Genomic DNA, 19,557 nt, shown 5'->3' with positions numbered 1-19,557 from the left:
AGAGTCGCGCACCCAAGGTTAACAATATTTAATTGTTTGTACTTTCTGCCTTTATGCTTTCTGTGTGCGCGCAAAAATGTCGGACAGGCCTCGACAGATTGGTGCTGTGCCCAGACGAGATCGCGTGCCTCCTTTCTTGCAAACCTCTATGCACGTTGCTCGGTGACCGAATCGCATTTCCAGCTTTCTTCAAGCGTAACGCTCCATATGCTTAGCCGGATATTAATTTTTTATGAAACAGAAGAAATCAAACAAAATCATCTAATTTAAACGTTAAATTTGCATGGTGCACGAATATTATTCTCTGATCATTTGCTGCATATCAATGTACTTCGAGAGTTGTCAAGCACGCTGCCTAGAAAATCGAGGTCGCCATCTTGAACTTATCGAGCACGAGCTGACGTCGTTACTCACTTCCTTACATGTCAACGCGCATTCCGCTCAAAAAGTAGTACCAAAATAAAATAAAAGTTTCTTTAAATAAGCAATAAAATCAACAACAAAATAAACAGTGTTTAATTTTTAGACGTTTTAAAAGGTTGCACAAACCAGAAAGGCTTAAAAGTATGCAATATTTTAAACATAAGACCTCAAAAACGTCCCGGATGGGAGCGTATGTAGATAGCTTGTGCTGACGCGAAGAGTCTGGCAACTGTTGCCCTAGGAATAAACGCCATAGCCACGGTAGCTGTGACGACTGTTACCCACCAACAAATCTAAGGTGATATTTCTGTATCTTCTGACTACCTGTCCATGTTGTTTACGTAACAAGTTTTCTTTTGCAGTCAATGGTATATTTTTAAAAGATGAAAAAGAAAACATTCTACTTATTTGATCGTTTTTATTATCGTGCATGTTGATGGTCGTTGTGTAAAAATGGCGAATGAGTGGAAAGCGTTGATGTTGAATACTGTGCATATGAAAAAGGCGGCATTTTCAAACTTGAACGGTTGTACATTTGTTGAATGACACTTTGTAAAGGGCATAATTCCATTTTGTGGAACTCAGAATAACTTTAAATTCATCGTACTTTTTGATCACGAAATTACTTGAAGTGGGTCATGTGATGGCGGCGTGCTGGGATACAAGGGCAGGTGGAAACACGCGTTTCTGGACTGCCACTATGGCCACATTCAAGTTGCTTAGTAACATTGAAGCGCGGGTTCCCCTTCAGAGGGGGACAAAGATAAGACTAACCCAAATAAATGTTGATAGCATACAAGCAATCCTTCACTCTTTTATTTCGTTTAAATAAAGTTGTGCGTTTATTTGTTGTATTTACGCTACATAAAATGTACGTTTAAGTATGTGTCAATTGTAACAGAGACTGTTGAAGCTCATAAAGCTCATGTTAATTTTTACACAGCAATAGTTAGCAGATTTTATGTGGTACATTTTATTTAAAATGTTAAACACGCAACATTTATATCTGAATTTGTTAAATTAAGATTTTGTTCCACAATTGGAAACACAATTTTAAAACATTGTATATTTGGTATTTGGCAGCATGACTAGGACTGTGTACAGAAATTCCTCACCTGTTGTGGTGGTTATGTTTCAGAGACCCCCCATCAATAGGTAAAAATCCATGAAGTAGCAGCATTATATTTATTTCATTATTTATATGTATTTTAAGGTTTAAAAACCCAACCCCCACTCCTATAAACCTTTCTCAATCTCTTATGAGCACTTTATATGCTCTTAAATACTTCTTATATAAATACCTTTATACTGCATAATCCCACAATATAACATAATTTCTGCAATATAGAATTAGATATATTTATAAAAAACAACATGCAATACAGTGTAGCCACAATTAGTAATAAATAAAGTAATCAGTAAAGTGAGGGATTATCGTAATACAGGCAGTCCTTGACTTACGACATTGTTCTGTTCCTACGTCGCGTCGTAAGCCGATTTTCATTGTAAGTTGGAACATACGTACATACTGTATGTAAATAACATACTGTAAGCACTTATCCTATTCTAACACAGTAATTATTAAAAAACATATAAAATACATTAATTTTTCACCGCGCACAGCAAGCACGAAGTTCGCATTATGAAGTTTACGACCAAAACCAATTAAGTCGAAACAAGGCTCTATACAGTAAATAGGAGATGTGTCGTAACCACGAAACATCGTAACTCGAGGCTGACCTAACCCGAGGACCGCCTGTATAATAATTTTGTATAAAGTTTGTCGTAACTAGCTCTTGCCTTGCCATAATTTGTTTGTATAAATATTTTGTTTAGTGTTTATAACTTTAAGTGCGGTTTGCTTCTAAGCCAGAACATTGAGATTTGGCATCTGCATTTCAGGAAAGCCATCATTTAGTTAAGATATTTTGTTTGTTTGTTTTTTCTTTTTTTTTTAAAATTTGCTGATTTTTTTTCAGTTAATTTTAAGTCATATTTAAGACCAGACTGACAGATACTGAGAAGGTTGGTGAGGTGGGAAAGAAAAGAATTAATAACCGCATTGAGTAAATAAAGAATTTCACTTTGAATGATGTTTAATTGTGTAATAGAACCTGATGGCCAGAGATTTTTTTCTAGATATCTATATGACTGTTTGATAGTTATATCACCTTTGTAAAAACTTTAAAAGGAGTGTTCCCATCTCCCCCAAGCGTTTTTCTCTTTAAAGAAATAACTGTAACTGTCACTTTTCTCTGTTTGCATAACTGTTGTTCTTGTTTATTTGAATTTATCATTGAAGGGATTTGGTAGGATTCAAAGAAAGAAATATAAATCTGTCTCCTATAATATCTTTTTCCGTAGAAGATTTCAGCAGTATTTCAACAAATCATAAAACACAAGTCTTCATATGCAGGAAGCCCTGATTGGATTATCGTCACAAAAGCTTGTGCTAATTCGGATGCAGGGCCTCCTGATAGCTGGGTATCGTGCAATACATTGCTTCAATGGTGGGGGGTGGGGCCTCTGCATCTGAATTATCACTCATTATCATGACGATAGTCTGCCTCGGGCATTCTGCATGTAAGGCCTGAATAAAACAATATGGAAGCAAATGGAGGATAATGAAAAATTGAATGTCTTAAAAATAATATATGGTGGAATTGCGCTTTTTCTCCTCTGATGGCTTTTAGCTGTATGATCCATTTTTGATTATAACAGTGGTGTGGATAGGGACATTTATAGTTTTAATTAACATTTACATTTTTTTGAATGAATTGAGCATGCTGGGAGCAACTGCTGGGTACTTATCTTTTATCTTCCCATATGGCATTCCTTAGACCCGCGGTTCTCAAACGCTGTTATATGTACCCCTAGGTATTATGCAGGGGTACGTAGTGACATAAATAAGCACACACCATTATGAAAATAATTTTATGTGTAAACTTATGCGCAAGAGGTACCCCTGGATATTCTTTCAACCTTTGGGAGTACAGTTGCGAAAAAGGTTGCAAATCTCAGCCTTAGACAACATGTTTGCACGTTATGTTACATGCACCCATGTGCGCATGCTGAGTGCCTGTGGATGTTCTTTCACCCTTTGGGAGTACAGTTGCAAAAAAAAATTGCAAATCTCAGCCTTAGACAACATGTTTGCACGTTATGTTACATGCACCCATGTGCGCGCACGTGTCATTTTTTGTAAAGCGCCATGAGTTTGTCTATAGAGCTGGGATATGGCACTAAGTTAACGTTATTATTTTTAAATTCTATATCACACCATAATTGGGTGCATGTTTGTTCAAAATAAATTTATTTTAGCAGATTTACAGAAATAGCTGAATTTTGTCTTAGAGGAGCTTCTAAAAGTAGAGAGATATCTAAATAAACAAGCCGACCATTGTATGGTTATTTTTGGGGTGGTTTAGTTTTATTTAGGGAACCGTTTAAACCCTAGAAATGTGATGTAGTCACCGAGAGTTCAGGTTGAATTCTTTCTGGTAGAGATAATCCAGCAGGCATTTTGTGTATAACCTTTCTGTATTGGTTCAGCCCACAACGAGAAGGTAATTTGTATTAAAATAGTTGAAATCCAAATGTACCAGCATCATGGTTATGAAATCTGTAACAGCATTAACCATCATGACTGTATTTTAGCACATATAACAGAATTTTTTTTACATGCTTTTGCCTCTTGTTAAGCGAGATTAGTTGTGCAATACGGGCAGTATTATTAGTGTATATATATTACTGCCATAGCCTGATTCAAGTTTTTAACTTTCTATTTTTCCTTTTTTTTTTCAAGGCAACATCCGATGGCAACCCAAACTTATGTAACAGATCTTCAGGCAATGAATCCAAATGCTGTACAGGTGAGTAGATGATTTTCCACTATATTCAGGTATCTTCAAGACTTAAAGAGGGAAAGAGTAATAAAGACAGTTTTGCTAGAAGGTAGAACCAAAAAGATCAATATACATGGTAGAAGACAAACAGCATCAGGTGTGTTATGAGGCTGCTTTTATTTGACTTGTTTTAACTCCCAGAGTTGAAAATAATGATAAAACTGGGCTCATTGGCATATAGAGCAACTGCAACAGGTGAGCATGTCTTCACTCACACTGATTGCACTTTCAGATTCCATACATAACCTAGGTGTGTATTTAGATTCCAACGAAATCCTGCCATCATCTTCCAAAAACAAACTAATAAAGCAAGCAAATATAGATGTATTTGAAGATAGTTAACATGCAAATGAAAAGTGCTGAGCATAACACGAGGGATGAGAGGGGTAGAATCTTGTGTAACACAGATGATGACCTTTCCTTGCCAGGCTTTTGGATTAGATCTTACTGCTGATGGGGTAAGTGTTCATGTTGGTTTGGTGTGGCTTTATTTACCAGCTCATATTTGACAACATTTTTCCTGCTTTATTCGTTGATTCTTTATTAGAATTTTTGTTCTCATTCTAAAAAACCCAATTATTTTGCATTTCTTAAATAGAATTAATGTCCCTTAAGGAGATGTTTGATGCTGATTTTAAAAGTTCTTGTAAAAAAGAGCAACACTAACCTAGGATCAGGTGCACTGTAACCTTTGGAATGCTTATATACTTTATACAGAATTGTTTTGAACAGAAACATGTTTTATTAATTTTTTGTTAGTTCTCTGTCTTGTATACAGATGCCGACAACACTGAACAAAACAAAAGCATTTCCAATATCAAAACAAGATATAACTGTGGTTCATACTAAAAGTTTTCTTTGGATGTGTTAGTAAATTACAACAGTCAGTCTTCCAATTTTCTAAGATTTTACAGGCATGGTGGACCATTTGCACCATTCAGATTTAATGGCTTAGGGACCTCTTTAAATTTTAGTATCTATTAGCTGTTAAGCTCCTTTATAACCCAGGAAATAATGTAATATATAGCTTTGATAACAACTTTTAATTTATATATTGAAAGATAGGAATAGTGTACACCTTACATTAAATTTTGGATCTCGTGTCCATATTTGCAGATATTAAATGTTTCATAACATTGGGTAATTTAGATAGTAAGAGGGCATAAAGAAGAGGATGTAAGAGTTATTAAAGGTTTCACTTTGTATGATGTTGAAACCAGTATTTATAAAAATTGTATTAGCTATAGGTCAAACTCATGTTTTCATAGTTCAACAAAACTAATAAACCATTCTTATTATTATTTTTGTAGAACTTAGTAAGTTGGACATCAGATGTCATGTAGGTCATGCCATTCTAAGCCCAATTTCATGAAATTAAAGAAAAAAATGCAGAAACATGTCGCTGTGTGGGTTTTGATGATAAGTGAGCAGAAATCTCTTGACTTTTATGTTGAGCTCAAGCGAGTGCACATTTTGTGGACACAGTATCATATGTAATGTTCTAGCACTTTTGCAGTGAAGCTTGCTACAGCATTTTGATGCTTCATTTGTCTTACCATTGTATATGGTCACTGGATTTGCTTTTTGTTTACTAGCATTGCCATCAAAGATTATTGGTCAATTAGTGATTGATTCATATTGAAAAGTAATGTTTTATAATTAAAATGTCAGAGAACCTAGAAATTAATAACATAATACCAACAAAACTAGGAGTCTGACAGGTACGTTTTTTTTTTTTAACCTGAAAAAAATAAGAAATGCTAGAGGTCATCATGCTACGGCAGATATTTAACGATCAACATTAGTTTGAAGTTGGATATGCTTGATACAGCTCTGCTTACGGGTTAGACATACCTATATTTAGTTATCATGATAATAAATATAAAGAACCAGGTTTCACATGACATTCCGGCGCATTGAGCGTTTCTCAAGGATTCGGATTTTGCGCGTTATAAGACTCCTTCATTCATTCATTCTGGAAACCAGATTTGATTTGATATGGTGTATTTCAGTTTAATCAGAACATGCTGCTTGTGTTGATTTTTGTTGATCTATGTTAATTGTTAAAGATTATGTTCACAGATCTTGTTATTCACAGCACAACTGCATTGCAATCTTTGTAGATTGAAATGATTTTTTTGTGTGGAAAAAGTACAATGTAATGTTAATGCATACTTGTGAGATGAATTGAAGGCATGCAATGGAGATATGATGAGCAAGTTTTTCTTTTGTAAGTTATAAACAGTTAAAAATGGTGAATTTTTATTCAAGATTAGCCAGGTCAAACCAAATTATTTGTGTACATGAAAATGTATGTAACAGTTAAATAAATGGCATCTAGACACTGACAACAGGGCAGTTGGATGACAGACTTTCATATTTTAATGGTTTTGAAAAGTTTTTGTATAACTTTAAAATTATGTACACTTTCTGTAGATTGGAGGGGAGAGAGAAAGTACTTAGCTTAAAAAACAAATACAGGTGAACCAATAAGTTTTCATGCTTGCCTTTTTAGCAGCACCATGGGAATCTGAGAATCACCGGTAACACCTTTTTGCCCATTGCAGAATGGCTCTGTGGTGAAAACTACCACCAACCAAGGTACAGTAGGTAGCGCCCAAAAGATTGGCCAGACAACAACCATCATTCAGCCAGCTCAGGCCCACACTGGACAGCAGTTTATTGTGGCCTGTAAGTATATCTGTCGGTGGCTTGAAAGGAGTCCTAATTGAAATATGTCATAACTAGCATCTCCCATGCCATCGTTCGTTATGTGCCTTTTTTTCACTTTCTTTCATCTCATAACCCACTTTTACTATTGCTAAATTATTGTGAATAGGACATAAAAAAACCCCACTTAAAATAGATCAGTTTGTGTGTAAATTTAGGTTGCTCATTTATTTTATGATAAAGAATCATGCGTATTAACATTTTTCTGCTAGTGTTTAAATGAAAGCAGATTAATTCAATCCTGACACGTTTGATGACCAGCAGATTCAATTTAAATTTAGGTAATAAATTCATTAATGTAGACGTTTAGAGGCTGTCTTATAATGTAAGAACAGGGATTTTCACAAAAACATGAAAGATATATTTAAAAGTTGATAACAGCCTACTTGGTGCTTGTGCTGACTTACACATTGCCATCTGTGCAGCATCAACAGTGGAGCAGCTGGAGACTGGGGCAGGAGACACTATCACTCTTCAGGCAGGAGGTCAGACCGTCTACCCTGTTCAGTACGTAGAGAGCAATGATGCCGCTATCTACGCCAATGGGCAAATGTACGCCACGTGAGATCCGACAAATTTAGATGTGCCTGTGTTCCTGTTCTTTCTCACTTTGCCTGCATGCAGTTGTTATGCTGATGGCATTCTCAGCCCCCTTCTTTTCGTGTGTGCAGAACTTACACATTGTGTTTTATTGTTGATTTGGGTTGCGTCTGCATTGCTTGGAAGTTGCTCTTTGCTTTCATGTTCCATTTGCGTCACAAAGACAAAATATTAAGTTCGCTGGTGTTTTGCTGGTATCTGGAGAGGGGAAACGGAACAATAAAAGATTGATTCCTTCCCAAAGTCCACTGCACATTTGTGGTCCTATGACAGTGCTTGGGTTAGGCATATATTGTCTTAATGCACTGGTTCAGCTAGATATTTTAGCATCTGTAGGGATCATTGTGTGATAAAAGCTTTTGTAGTGCAGGCCAGGATGGCACACTAACACTTGCACTAACACTTTCTTCAAGACAAAATTGAGCAGTGTTTGGAAGTGGTTTGTCTCAAATAGAGGATTCATAATTCTTTTTTAAACTTCAGAAATGTCAGTAATTTTTATTGATTTCTTTAAAAAAATACTTTTGAAAATGTCGTCTTGCTCATGTTATTTTGCGATATCATCTTTATTTTTATATTTATTGGGTGAGTGGCAGTAGGCTGTTTTTCATGCAGTAAGAATACTTGGTGTGTATTAGTAGGCAGTAGATGTGGATAATGTATGATATATCCACAGTCCCATGTACATGCACACATAAAGGTGTTAAGCAGATGATGTGAAAATAATTTTCTTTTTCCACATTTGCTTCTGGTTTTGCATCAGCTGATGGCTTGTATTTCCTGACTAGCCAAATAAAATCTGCATGTGTGTGCAACAACTATAATTTTTTTTGTGCTCAGATAATTTAATTCATTTAAGATTAATGGTACATTTTTTTATGTACTGGTTTAGTATTTAGGATTTATTTATGGATACAAATTTGAGCCTTAATTTAGTAATATAACATTAATATAACATTATTATGACTAGATTGCAAAAATACTGCTGTTGTTGCTTTGAGTTGTTTTTTTCAACATAACCTATGTTTAAAAAATGTTTGGTCATAATCGAGGACACCGCAGCTCACAATTAAAGTTAAGAAGATAGGTTGCTCTAAATATGTCTTTAAACTTTCCTTATCTGATGAGCAGACAAAACTGTGGTTTTTATTGGCATCAACATCTTTTCGTTATATACTGCATCAGTCTCAATAGGTTTCCATGGCTGGTGATTGTTTTGTTTGAAAAAGGACTGGACCTCATCTTTTAAGTTGTCTGTAGTGTTCTTATCCCAGACTTTTCTTGCCAGGGTTCTACTTCTTTAAAGAATTCTTTGTAAACCTACAATCATTTACATTACATTTCATTTTGCCTGTCTTGTGTTTTGCACTTGTCTGCACCATTTTCAGTCATGTATGGAAAGAGAAATTGTACAGTTTTGTTTTTGAAAGTAGAATTTATCAGAAAAATGATAAGGATTTAGTTAAGCTTACTAATTGCTCTTGGTAGGCAGAACTGCTAGGTCTTGAAAGTAGTTTTAGTTCTTTGTTAAAAAATTACAAGGGTTATTCTTAATTGTCAAAATCTTGCACAAATTTTGCAGTACAAAGGATTTAGGTGAGGTTTTAGCAGTTGTAGAATTTACACTCTTCAAAGCACAACAGATTAAAAAAACTGAATTATGCCATCATTTTCATGATTGAACAACTTTTTTTTCTTCTCTTTTTTCAGCTTTGACTCGGATTTGGTTTTTGCATTGCACATATTTTTTTGTAAAAGGAAAAAAAACCCCGAATCTCCAAGTTCATGTTTGTGCATTGTAACAGTTTTTGTTCCTGAGTTCTTGACATCATTTCCATTGCTTTATTTTTATTTCTATGTTGTCATTTACTTAACACTTATCATGTACAGTGGTTGTTGTCCCATATTAGTGGTTCTGCAATGTATAAATGTATTATTACATTGGTAGTTTGTCCCAGGTTAGAGGCTAAACTGACAAGAGGGGCAATTGTATCTTGCAGGCAGAACTACCAGGAGTATGGGCAGAGCACAATGTACACTCCTGTGTCTGGAACGTATTACCAGACTGCAGGTGGCACTCAAGTAAGCTGCCTTTGGTTTGAGAAGTTTTGAGAAGTTTAATTTCTAGGGTGCTGAGAAAACAAAAGACTTACTGGGCTAATGCCAAAATGTCAAACGTCTAAAGTCTAAAGAAGTCCCATTGTGTTGGCAAATACACTGGCAATGTGTCATCAAACACATTTAGATTTAGCATGTTGACCAAAGTTCCAGTGTCCTGAACATTTGTCCCAAGACCATTGGTTTCTTGTGACCATCACATGCAGCTTTACCCAAATTGGTAAAGTGTTCAGCGCTGTTTGCCAGTTAAGAAGATCCTTTAGGAAGAATGTAAGCTCCTCACATTTAATACAGACTTGCAAAACTGATTGCAATTGGTTAGATTTGGAGAAGTGACCCATCCTGGTTAAGCTAATTTTTTAATGTTTAGTTTTCTTTGGTGTCAAAAACTTGTCACAGATCCTGAATGTTTGTGTAGGTCACAACAGGCTTGGTCCCAGTGGGAAGTTCAGTGCAGACAATTCAAGGGCAGCTCATTCAGCAGCCTGGGGGAGGCACCTACTTGATACAAGGGGGTACAATGGATGGTGAGGGGACACCACTGACACATACAACACGTGCCTCCCCGGCCACAGTAAGAGAGGTTTATCAGCATTTTCAAAACTCTGAATGTTTTCAGTTTTGTGGTATTTCTGTAGAGTGCTTTGTATTTGTGACTTATTTGCAAAAATGTAGCAGTTTGTCATCTTTTACCTGTCGTCTTAAAACTACAAAGAAAAAGTCCAAATTTAAGGAGAGTGCTAGGAAAGATGAAGGGGAAATGCTTACTTGTGATTGTAAACAAACTCTAGATATCTGTGGGATAGATGCATATATTTTTTCAACAGTATTTTATTCAAAATAAAATTTCTGTTGAAAATAGATGTCCATATTGAGCCAATGCTTTACATGGGCATTGTGTATGCGGGGAAAATTTTTTAATGTTTTTTTAGCATTTGCCACATGCTTAAGATGCGACTATTTTTTTCCTACTCATTTTTGCCATGCATGTGTATACCATCTTTTAATTTTTATTTTTTATGGTGTGTAATAAAAATACAGTACTTGGGGTAGCTTATCACTGAAGCTGCTACAGCATAGTGGGTAAAACAGTTTTCATTGAAAGCATTGCAGATTTAACATTTTTTCCCAATTTTTTTTACCTTTATTTTGTTTGTTTGGTATTTATATTTTGGTTGGGCAGTTATTTTGGAAAGCTGCATATAATAGGGTTGTTATTTGGGTTAGGTTTTTTCATTTTGTTAATTTGATTATGCAGACAAAAAGCTTGGTTGAGTCCATTACACTGTATCCAACAGATCCATGGCAGAAATGAGTGGAAACAGTATAGTTTCACCTGTCCCAGCTGTGATTTGTTTGGATAGCATCAGAAGAATAATTAGTCTGTACCATGTATATTTAGGGTTAGGGTTAGATTTTACTACTTGGAACATTGGAATGTTTATTTTGCCATTGTCAGTCATGTGTGTCTCAATTTTTCAAAAGATGTCTCAATTTTTCAAAAGATGCATTATTTGACATGAATGGAGTTGAAGTAATGTACACATTGTATTTGCAGCACTGTAAAAAGTGAAAAATTCAAGGAAACTAATTGTAAACTTTACAACGTTTAACATCATGTCATTGAATTTGACAGTATACAAAGATTGATCTATTATTGATCTATTTAGTCTTGATTTTTCCCATCATTTAGTTTTGAAATAAGGAAATCTCAGTTATGCTTCCTTAGTAACTTACTCTCTTCCATAAGAGAGATTGGTTAAGTAGGGAGTGTTGTGGGCTATCTCTGCAGGTTCAGTGGTTGCTTGACAACTATGAGACAGCTGAAGGTGTCAGCTTGCCCCGCAGCACGCTCTACTTTCATTACCTGCGTCACTGTCAGGAGCAAAACCTTGATCCCATGAACCCAGCCTCCTTTGGCAAACTCATCCGCTCAGTGTTTCTGGGACTTCGCACTCGGCGTCTTGGAACCAGGTACGTTATTCCCATCCAGTTTCGACACCAGCTCTGGAGTTTAAAAAGTTCCTGTCTGAGAGGGTGATGAAGGGAATGAAAATGTTGGCTTATTATGAGTACTTCATAATCTTCTCCACCATTTCCCAGTTATTTTATTTATGTGATGATGAAAGGTCAATAACTAATGGCAGTGTAAAAAGTAATTGGCTTTTATACATGGTCAGTAAAAACAATAATTTTAAACTTTGTGGTGTTTAAGCAAAAAATCCTCACATTATGATGAGGGGGTGTATATAGGGATATGATTACTCCCAACTTCTCTCTCTCTCATGCACGCGCATACACCGAGAATTGAGCATGTTCAAACATGTTGATATGCACACACACTTTAACAACACAGCAGTTGTGCATTGTTTCAAGAAACCAGATCATGGTCTGAAATGCAGCTTAAAGCTGGTTACAATGTGGGCTTTATGTGTACAAGTTAGTGTGTGACCCATTGAAATGCAGAACACTGAATGTGTGTGCATATGAATTGTGTTTGGTGCATGCAGCAAGCTTGTTAGACACCAGCCAATACCTATGTGTGTGCACAGCTGGTTGTTGTTGGGTTTGTTGTGTGGCATGGCATGCTTAATTTCACTTATCAGTCAATCTGTCATTTTTTTTCACAGTGTTGTGGAATTCATGCTCTAAACAAGTTTTTAACCTGGAGGATTGTTTGGGTTATAATTTTATGTAAAACTGTTTAACCCTAAGTATTGCTGGGGTTTTGAGTTTTATGTAAAAACATTTAGCACCAAGCATCGCTTAGAGTATCATGGTTTTTACCCTAAATGTAATGTTCAGCACAAGTACCACTTGAGGCTAACTACATAAAACTCTTAGCGCATGTAATACTTGGGGTTAACTCATTAATATATTTTTGATTTTCAGAGTTCTTTGGACAGTGTTATGGAGGGTAGATATCTAAAAGATTAGCAAGGAACCAGTTGTCAAGCATTTTTACATTGACCACAACAAGTTGGTTTTTTGTTGTTGCAGAGGAAATTCTAAGTACCACTATTATGGAATTCGCATCAAAGCCAACTCTCCTCTGAACCAGTTCACAGATGACCAGACAATGGCCATGCGACAACAGCCTATGTATGCCACAAAAAAGTGAATATCATTTCGTTGTGTATTGAATGACAGCATATTGTCATCTCAAAACTGTTTTCCTTTCCAGCATAAGCAACCAGAAAATGAACGAAAATTATGTTAGGAAACTTGCAGCCATTTTTATTTGAAATATTTTCTGCTATACTCAAAAGAGCACATTTAGTTTTGGGAATAAAAGAAGTTTTTAAAAAAGATTTTTAAATTTTGAGTCGCAAATAAGAAACTTTTTCGTTATGGTAATTTATAACTTCATGTCTGTCCAAGGAAAGGAATCATGAACTGAAGATTGTTAACCATTATATACCTTTAAGATTAAATTTTAAGGGTAAATATTCAACGAGTTACTTGAATCTATCCTTATTCTTTCATAATTTACGCATGTTTCTGTCCATTGGGGAAAACATTATTCACTGTTTATCTTTAAGTATGCTGTAAAGTAGGATTCTTTATATTTAAAAAAGTTGTTTAAACAGTTTTAATTTGGCAGTAATCTCATGCAGAAAATATGTATAGTAATTTATTTTGAAAGCAGATGTGTTTTTCACAGAAGAAAGAAGTATTTATCTTCATTTATAAAGATAACATAATTTATAGTGTGTATGTGTAGATGGAATAACAACAACAATAACAACAGACTTTATTAATCCCAACGGGCAATTTAAACATGGGAGCTGTGCCCTGCGTCCAAAGTATATGTATATGGAAAAAGACAAAAAAAAAATAAAAACACACACACACACGCACACCTACCCATGGAATTGTTGGGTATGTAAGTATTTACAAATATAGGGTATCGTGAGACCTTGAAATATAACGGATGTGATGTATAAAAGCCAACTTCAACCAAATACATAGACACAGTAGAGTGATGTCCCTTCATTTAACTACCGTACTAGTGTCAGCTCTTCGGCACAATTTGTCTTTGTTGTTTATCTGCGTCAGATTTTGTGTACCAATGCTCAGTGACTCTGTGATATCATTATCTATCTTTCTGGATTGGTTGCTGTGTCTTCGTGACTTCTATCATTTATCTGGAGCATTTTATTTCAACTTTTTCTGCTTGAGTCAAAATATTTTTCCCATAACATGCAGGGAAGATAGTAGGGCTTTAAGTAACATATCTTTCTCTTACGGTTTAATATCAGAAAATACTTTGTGACATTTGCAAGCATGGAACAAAATGGGTTTATTACAAAGCACTTTTAGATTGTTATTTCTGCAGTTTTTCCATGGAAAAGAACGCATTAAAGTTTTCATGTCTGCAGACCAGCAAGCAGCAAGACAGATATGGGGGAGGCAGAAGGAGGCCAGGGAGGGGCTACAGGTCCCACATCTGAGGCTTCACAGGTACACCAGCAGCACCAACAGTTTTTGGGAGATACTTCAATGGCACTACCCTCATTTGGCTCCATCGACATCAGTGCAACCCCACTGCCTGAAGGAATAACAGTCAATGACCTGCGGATATTTGAAAAGTTATACAAAGAGCATGCTGAGGTAATGATTATAGTTGACAACTTTGAATCATAAGACTGTAATATACCATGCATAAAGTTTCAAATATACCTTTCCCCCATTATTTTGTACAGTAACTGACATTAGTGTCAAGCATGCAGAAAAATGAAGAGACATCTGTGTGCACTTTATGTTACAGGCAGTTGTAGATGTTGTGGTCAATCTCCAGTTCAGTCTTATAGAATCGCTGTGGCAGGCATTTTGGCGTAACAACCCACCCGAGCAGCGCAGGTGAGAACATGTACTACTACAGCGATGATTTTGTCAGCTCTTATAGTTAAAAAAAAAAAAGGGACAATAAAATAATGGGATTTCCACCACGTAGGTAACTTTGTTGGAAGAGCACCCTTAATTTTTGCTGCATACTCTTTGCTTTTTAAGATTAAATAAACATTTAAAAACTTTCTGATATAAATACTTTGGGAAGTTTTGCTGCTGTATCAGATTCATTTTTTAGTGACTTTCAGATAAAACCATTTCTAATTTGTAACCTCCCCTACCGTTGTTTTTTTTTTTTTGGGTGTTGTGAAGTGATTTGGGCAGTTTATAACACTAAACCTATGTCACTGGTCCTTTAAAATGCTTACAAAATAGTTGAAAGCTGTTTCCCATGTTGCATTTTAAGTTGATATTGAGTGTGTATGCATATGCATGTGTGCATATCTGAGGGAGGAAAAGGTAATGAGAGCCAGGAGATTGTGGAACAGAAGAGTATGCCAGGTCATTTTAATGTTCTTTAATTAGTCTGATAGATGACTGATGAGTCTCTCTCTTGCATGTCACACCTGGTATGGTGTAGTTCTTTGCTTTACAGTGATTACGACTTTGAGAAGCGACTGCCCAAAGAAAAGCTTTTTGTGTTGTGTCGCTATGAACCAGTGCAGAAATATGTGCGGCGAGCTGACTATGCTTTTTACCAGGCTTTGGTGGAAGTTCTCATTCCTGATGTTCTGAGACCCATACCCAGTGAGTTTATCCATCATCATCATCAGTCATGTTGTACCTGGTTTGAGCTAGAAACTACTGACAATACACAACACCTGTACACACTCATGTGCATGCACACATGCACACATATGCATACACCTGCAAAGGGGACAATTAAAATTTTTTTGAAAAGATGTGCATAACCATCTTTTCCAATTTTAAGGCTATGCAACCTATATTCATTAGTTATTTTTGGATAAGAAAAGTTATTATTTTAGTGCTATCCTTTGTTGCTTGCATGAAATTTAGAGACCGCTGTTTTTTTCTGTGGACAGGCTCACTGACTCAAGCTATTCGTAACTTTGCCAAGAGTTTAGAAGGCTGGCTGAAGGCAGCCATGCAGGGGGTACCCGAGGAAATGATCAGAACAAAGGTAGTGTCCCCTGCGAATTTCTCCTTCTGTCTTAGCTGATCACTTCTCTCTTCATATGCCTTTACCAAAAGCTTCCATGTATTTCGCACGCAGCTTATATTCACCTATAGCCATTGTGGTCTAAATCTCTGCATATTTAAAAAAATAAAATGATGTGACTTGTGATTATTTGAGGTGTAGAGAATACTTTTGGTGCTTGAACTAAGCTTTTAAGTTCCTTTTACAACTTCTCTTGACTTAAGCATCTTGATTAGCATATGACAGACACTTTGAGATATGAAGCTAGTTGTCATGTTTGTCTTTAAAATATAAGGTTGGAGCAGTGAGTGCTTTTGCTCAAACCTTGAGGAGGTACACATCACTGAACCACCTGGCACAGGCAGCACGGGCAGTTCTTCAAAACACTTCTCAGATCAACCAGATGCTGACAGACTTAAACAGAGTTGACTTTGCTAATGTGCAGGTAAGCAGGAACTAACGCACTGCTGTACCACTTACTGAGCCTGCAAAGCTCATGCAGTGACATTGACTTCCACCCGCTCTTCTCTTTTCTTTGTCCTTCTCTTTTACTGCAGGAATACCATGTTTGATGAGTTGATGGGTTTTGAAAATGGACATAAAATGGACATGCTCATTGCCCTGTACAGGAGCAGGCATCGTGGGTGTGTCAGTGTGAGGACGCTGTTGTCCAGCAGCTGGAGCAGGACTTCAAGAAGACATTAAAGCAGGGCAATTCTTTGGAGCAGTGGGCCATGTGGCTGGAGACAGTGGTCAATCAGGTGCTGAAGCCACATGAAGGTTCACCATATTTTCCCAAAGCTGCCAGGCAGTTTCTTCTCAAGTGGTCCTTCTACAGGTAAGAGTTTACTTTGTCCCTACCTACTTGTTTAACTCACTTCATATCTACACACCATCTTATCTGCTCCTCTTCTGATCCCCTTCCTTTGCATTCCTTAGACCAGACTTTAAACAGGTTTCTCTTTTGTCTCTGGTCCACTTACCTGTAATAAACTGCCGCTTTATATTTCCTACTCTCTTTTTTTTCAAAATGTTTCCGAAATCTTATTTTTTTTCCTGCCATAGAGTATGTGTATGTGTGTTTTAGTTATGCAAGTGCATGTGTGCGTGAGTTCTTTTATGTGTGTGCACCAGGAATTGCTGTAGCAAGAGTGGTCACTTTATAAATACCTTAATTATTATTTCATATTACACTGGGAAGTTGTGGGAGGAATTTTCTAAGATCCTGAACATTTATGGGATTGTGAGAGTGGGAGAGTCTGTGGCTGTATATGCGTTATTAACTAATGGTTGTGGCTTGATTCACCAACCAGAATTGCAGTGCTTGTGTTTCTGAAAAACTCAGTCTTGCTATATTAGCTTAATGCATATGAGAAAGCATGAATAACGTCCACAAACTATTAACAAATAGCTAGAGACAAAAATCTGAGTCACTATTCTTGCATCTCACTGTTGAGCATGTCCTCGGGTCATGTGCAGCTCAATGGTGATCCGTGACCTGACACTGCGCAGTGCTGCTAGCTTTGGATCTTTTCACCTGATCCGTCTTCTGTACGATGAGTTTATGTTCTACTTGGTGGAACATAAGGTAGCCAATGCCACGGGTGAGACACCTATTGCTGTGATGGGTGAAGTACGACAGGTTAGTGACTAGTTATTGGCTACAAACCTTTAAATTTGTACTTGATTGTAAGAGATCTACTTGCATATTAAGACAGTTTTAGACCATTCTTACACTGTCGTTTTGCAACTGCAAAAAATCCATCTCTTTTGATCATAGTTCTTTGGGATGCAGACATTGTAACTGTACAAACCTAAGAAAAGAGAGAAAGTGAAGTAAACTGGCAAAAATCAATTTAAAGCCCTGAGTTTTTTCAGGCTTGGATTTTTTTTTTTCTTATTTTGAAAGAAGTGCTTCTATTTCTCACCTCTCATATACTTTGGTCATATTTGTGTCTTGGCAGTTTATTGACCTCAGCAGTGCTGTGGCTCTCAGTACACTGGAGTCTGACAAACCACCGGTATCTTCAGCTCCAGCGCTGGCTCGTTCTGCAGAGTCAGCTATCGTATCACCTGCCACTGTCCCTACCACACTGATGCTTATCACCTCAAACACGGGCACAGCAGCAGCCAACATGGGTACAACAATCACTGTCCGCCCCACAGCCAATGGCATTGTGAACACTACGTCAGGAACTGCTGGCAGCAATACTGTAGTGGTATTGTCAGGAGCTTCTTCTGCAACTACTGCACCTTCCCACACCATTTCTACAGCTCAAGGCTCGATATCCACCGCCGTGACAGTGCGCACAGCCACTGCAGGAGGACAGCCTGGCAAGACCCTCATGCTAATGCCAATCACTGCCACCCCTGCAACAGTTTCTGTCAGCGACATGCCAGCTGCCAAGCGGATGAAACCAGAATAAATTTGTCCTCTCCCAAACAATCACCCCTCCCCCATGCACATACTTTAGACACTCAGGCAGTGCTTCATTCCTTGATTTTTACTTGACACAAGGATGTCCTGGCATCCATGCCAGAGGCATTGATGAGGCATCTGTTTGGCCTTAAACCTCATTTCTGAGAAATGTTTCTGCAGACCCTGCATCTTGTTCTCGCTCCCACTTCTTTATTGGTGTAATATTTTTCGAATTTATTCCTGTGATGTATTTGATACATTTGGATGACAGTCTTTGAGGGCAACATTTACCCATAAGATGACAGTGGGTAAATAAAAGCTTCCCCTCCCATCCCCAACACCAGTGACATCTTGTGCAAGAGACTTCTATTTAGGAGGAGTAGAAGATGCATGTCAGCATCACCTGTTGTCCAGACTGGAAATTCTGCTGGTGAATTCAGGAGAAAGGTTGATTTGTGAATAGTTTTGCTCCAAGAAGAGTCTGTAAGGTTTTAATTATGGACTTGCTTTTTATTGCCTTTGTTGGAAGACTTGAATATGTTGGATGGATAAGGATGTAAGCCACATGCACACTGCATAAGTGAGGAATTTTGCTGACAGTTGACCGGGTTCCCTTTCACTCTTCCCACTGAAGCATAATTTTGATATGGCAGATAATGGAAATGTTTATTTTGTGTGAGAAATGCTGCTGTTATTGCACCTCTGTCAGTCATAAATATTTTTTCTTTTAGAATATGAACTGCTGGTAAGTAGCCATTGTAGATAGACATAGCCCTGCTCCTGAAATATTTTTGAAAAAAAATAGTGCAGGTCAATGAGAGCAGAATCAAGGGTTGATGTGAGTTACAGAATTGTAGACAAGTAGATGGACAGCAGATAGTGCTCATCAGCTTTCCATATTTGTGCTGCTTTGGGATATTGTAGCACAGATTGGGCCAGAGTGTTTCATGATGCCACACTGTGGAAGGGTGGGAGTAGGGTAGGAGCAGTAGATGTAGAGATGCGGTAACAAGACTGGAAAAAATGGCAAAAATTACTGAAAAGGATGTAGTGTTCACAGTAGAGATGGAGCAGGTATTCCAGAAAGATCCTAGAAGAGTGATAATTTGGATTTTCCTCCAGGATGAGGACAGCAGTTTTGATAACAAAAGAAAAAAACCAACAAAAAATGAGAACTAGCTGGGTTACTGGTCAACTTTTTAAAACAAAAATCTTTTGGGACATTCTAGCCCCTTATGTTTCAACTTGCATGCAGTGCTGACGTTTTGTTGAGACATTGCTTTTGCATCATTAGATACACTTATAAGTAACAAAAATTATACTTCACAAGAATGAGAACTATATCACAATGA

At 37.0% G+C, this 19,557-nt stretch overlaps 1 protein-coding gene across 9 annotated transcripts; it reads left to right on the top strand.

Moving 5' to 3' along the window:
- Positions 1-641: 641 nt before the first annotated feature.
- On the top strand, positions 642-19,363 carry LOC112573439 (DNA-binding protein RFX2-like). 9 transcript variants are annotated; one of them, XM_025253818.1, is made up of 17 exons: positions 642-721; positions 4,229-4,295; positions 4,757-4,786; positions 6,896-7,019; positions 7,484-7,610; positions 9,659-9,740; positions 10,195-10,359; positions 11,569-11,750; positions 12,777-12,893; positions 14,159-14,390; positions 14,548-14,639; positions 15,208-15,374; positions 15,671-15,768; positions 16,082-16,231; positions 16,416-16,624; positions 17,266-17,428; positions 17,751-19,363. In XM_025253818.1, exons 2-17 carry the CDS (start codon positions 4,239-4,241, stop codon positions 18,210-18,212), a joined length of 2,457 nt encoding a protein of 818 aa, XP_025109603.1. In that variant the 5' UTR covers positions 642-721; positions 4,229-4,238; the 3' UTR covers positions 18,213-19,363. The 9 variants fall into 9 exon arrangements, with proteins under 9 accessions (XP_025109603.1, XP_025109604.1, XP_025109607.1 ...); XM_025253819.1 differs by having other exon boundaries at positions 4,736-4,786; positions 7,484-7,565; XM_025253822.1 differs by having other exon boundaries at positions 4,736-4,786; positions 10,195-10,350; positions 15,223-15,374.
- Positions 19,364-19,557: the final 194 nt, after the last annotated feature.

The sequence above is a fragment of the Pomacea canaliculata genome, linkage group LG10 (genome assembly GCF_003073045.1).
Source record: "Pomacea canaliculata isolate SZHN2017 linkage group LG10, ASM307304v1, whole genome shotgun sequence".
Taxonomy (NCBI): Eukaryota; Metazoa; Mollusca; class Gastropoda; order Architaenioglossa; family Ampullariidae; genus Pomacea; species Pomacea canaliculata.
Note: the sequence above shows the minus strand (reverse complement) of the source record. Positions and strands in the feature narration are given on the sequence as shown.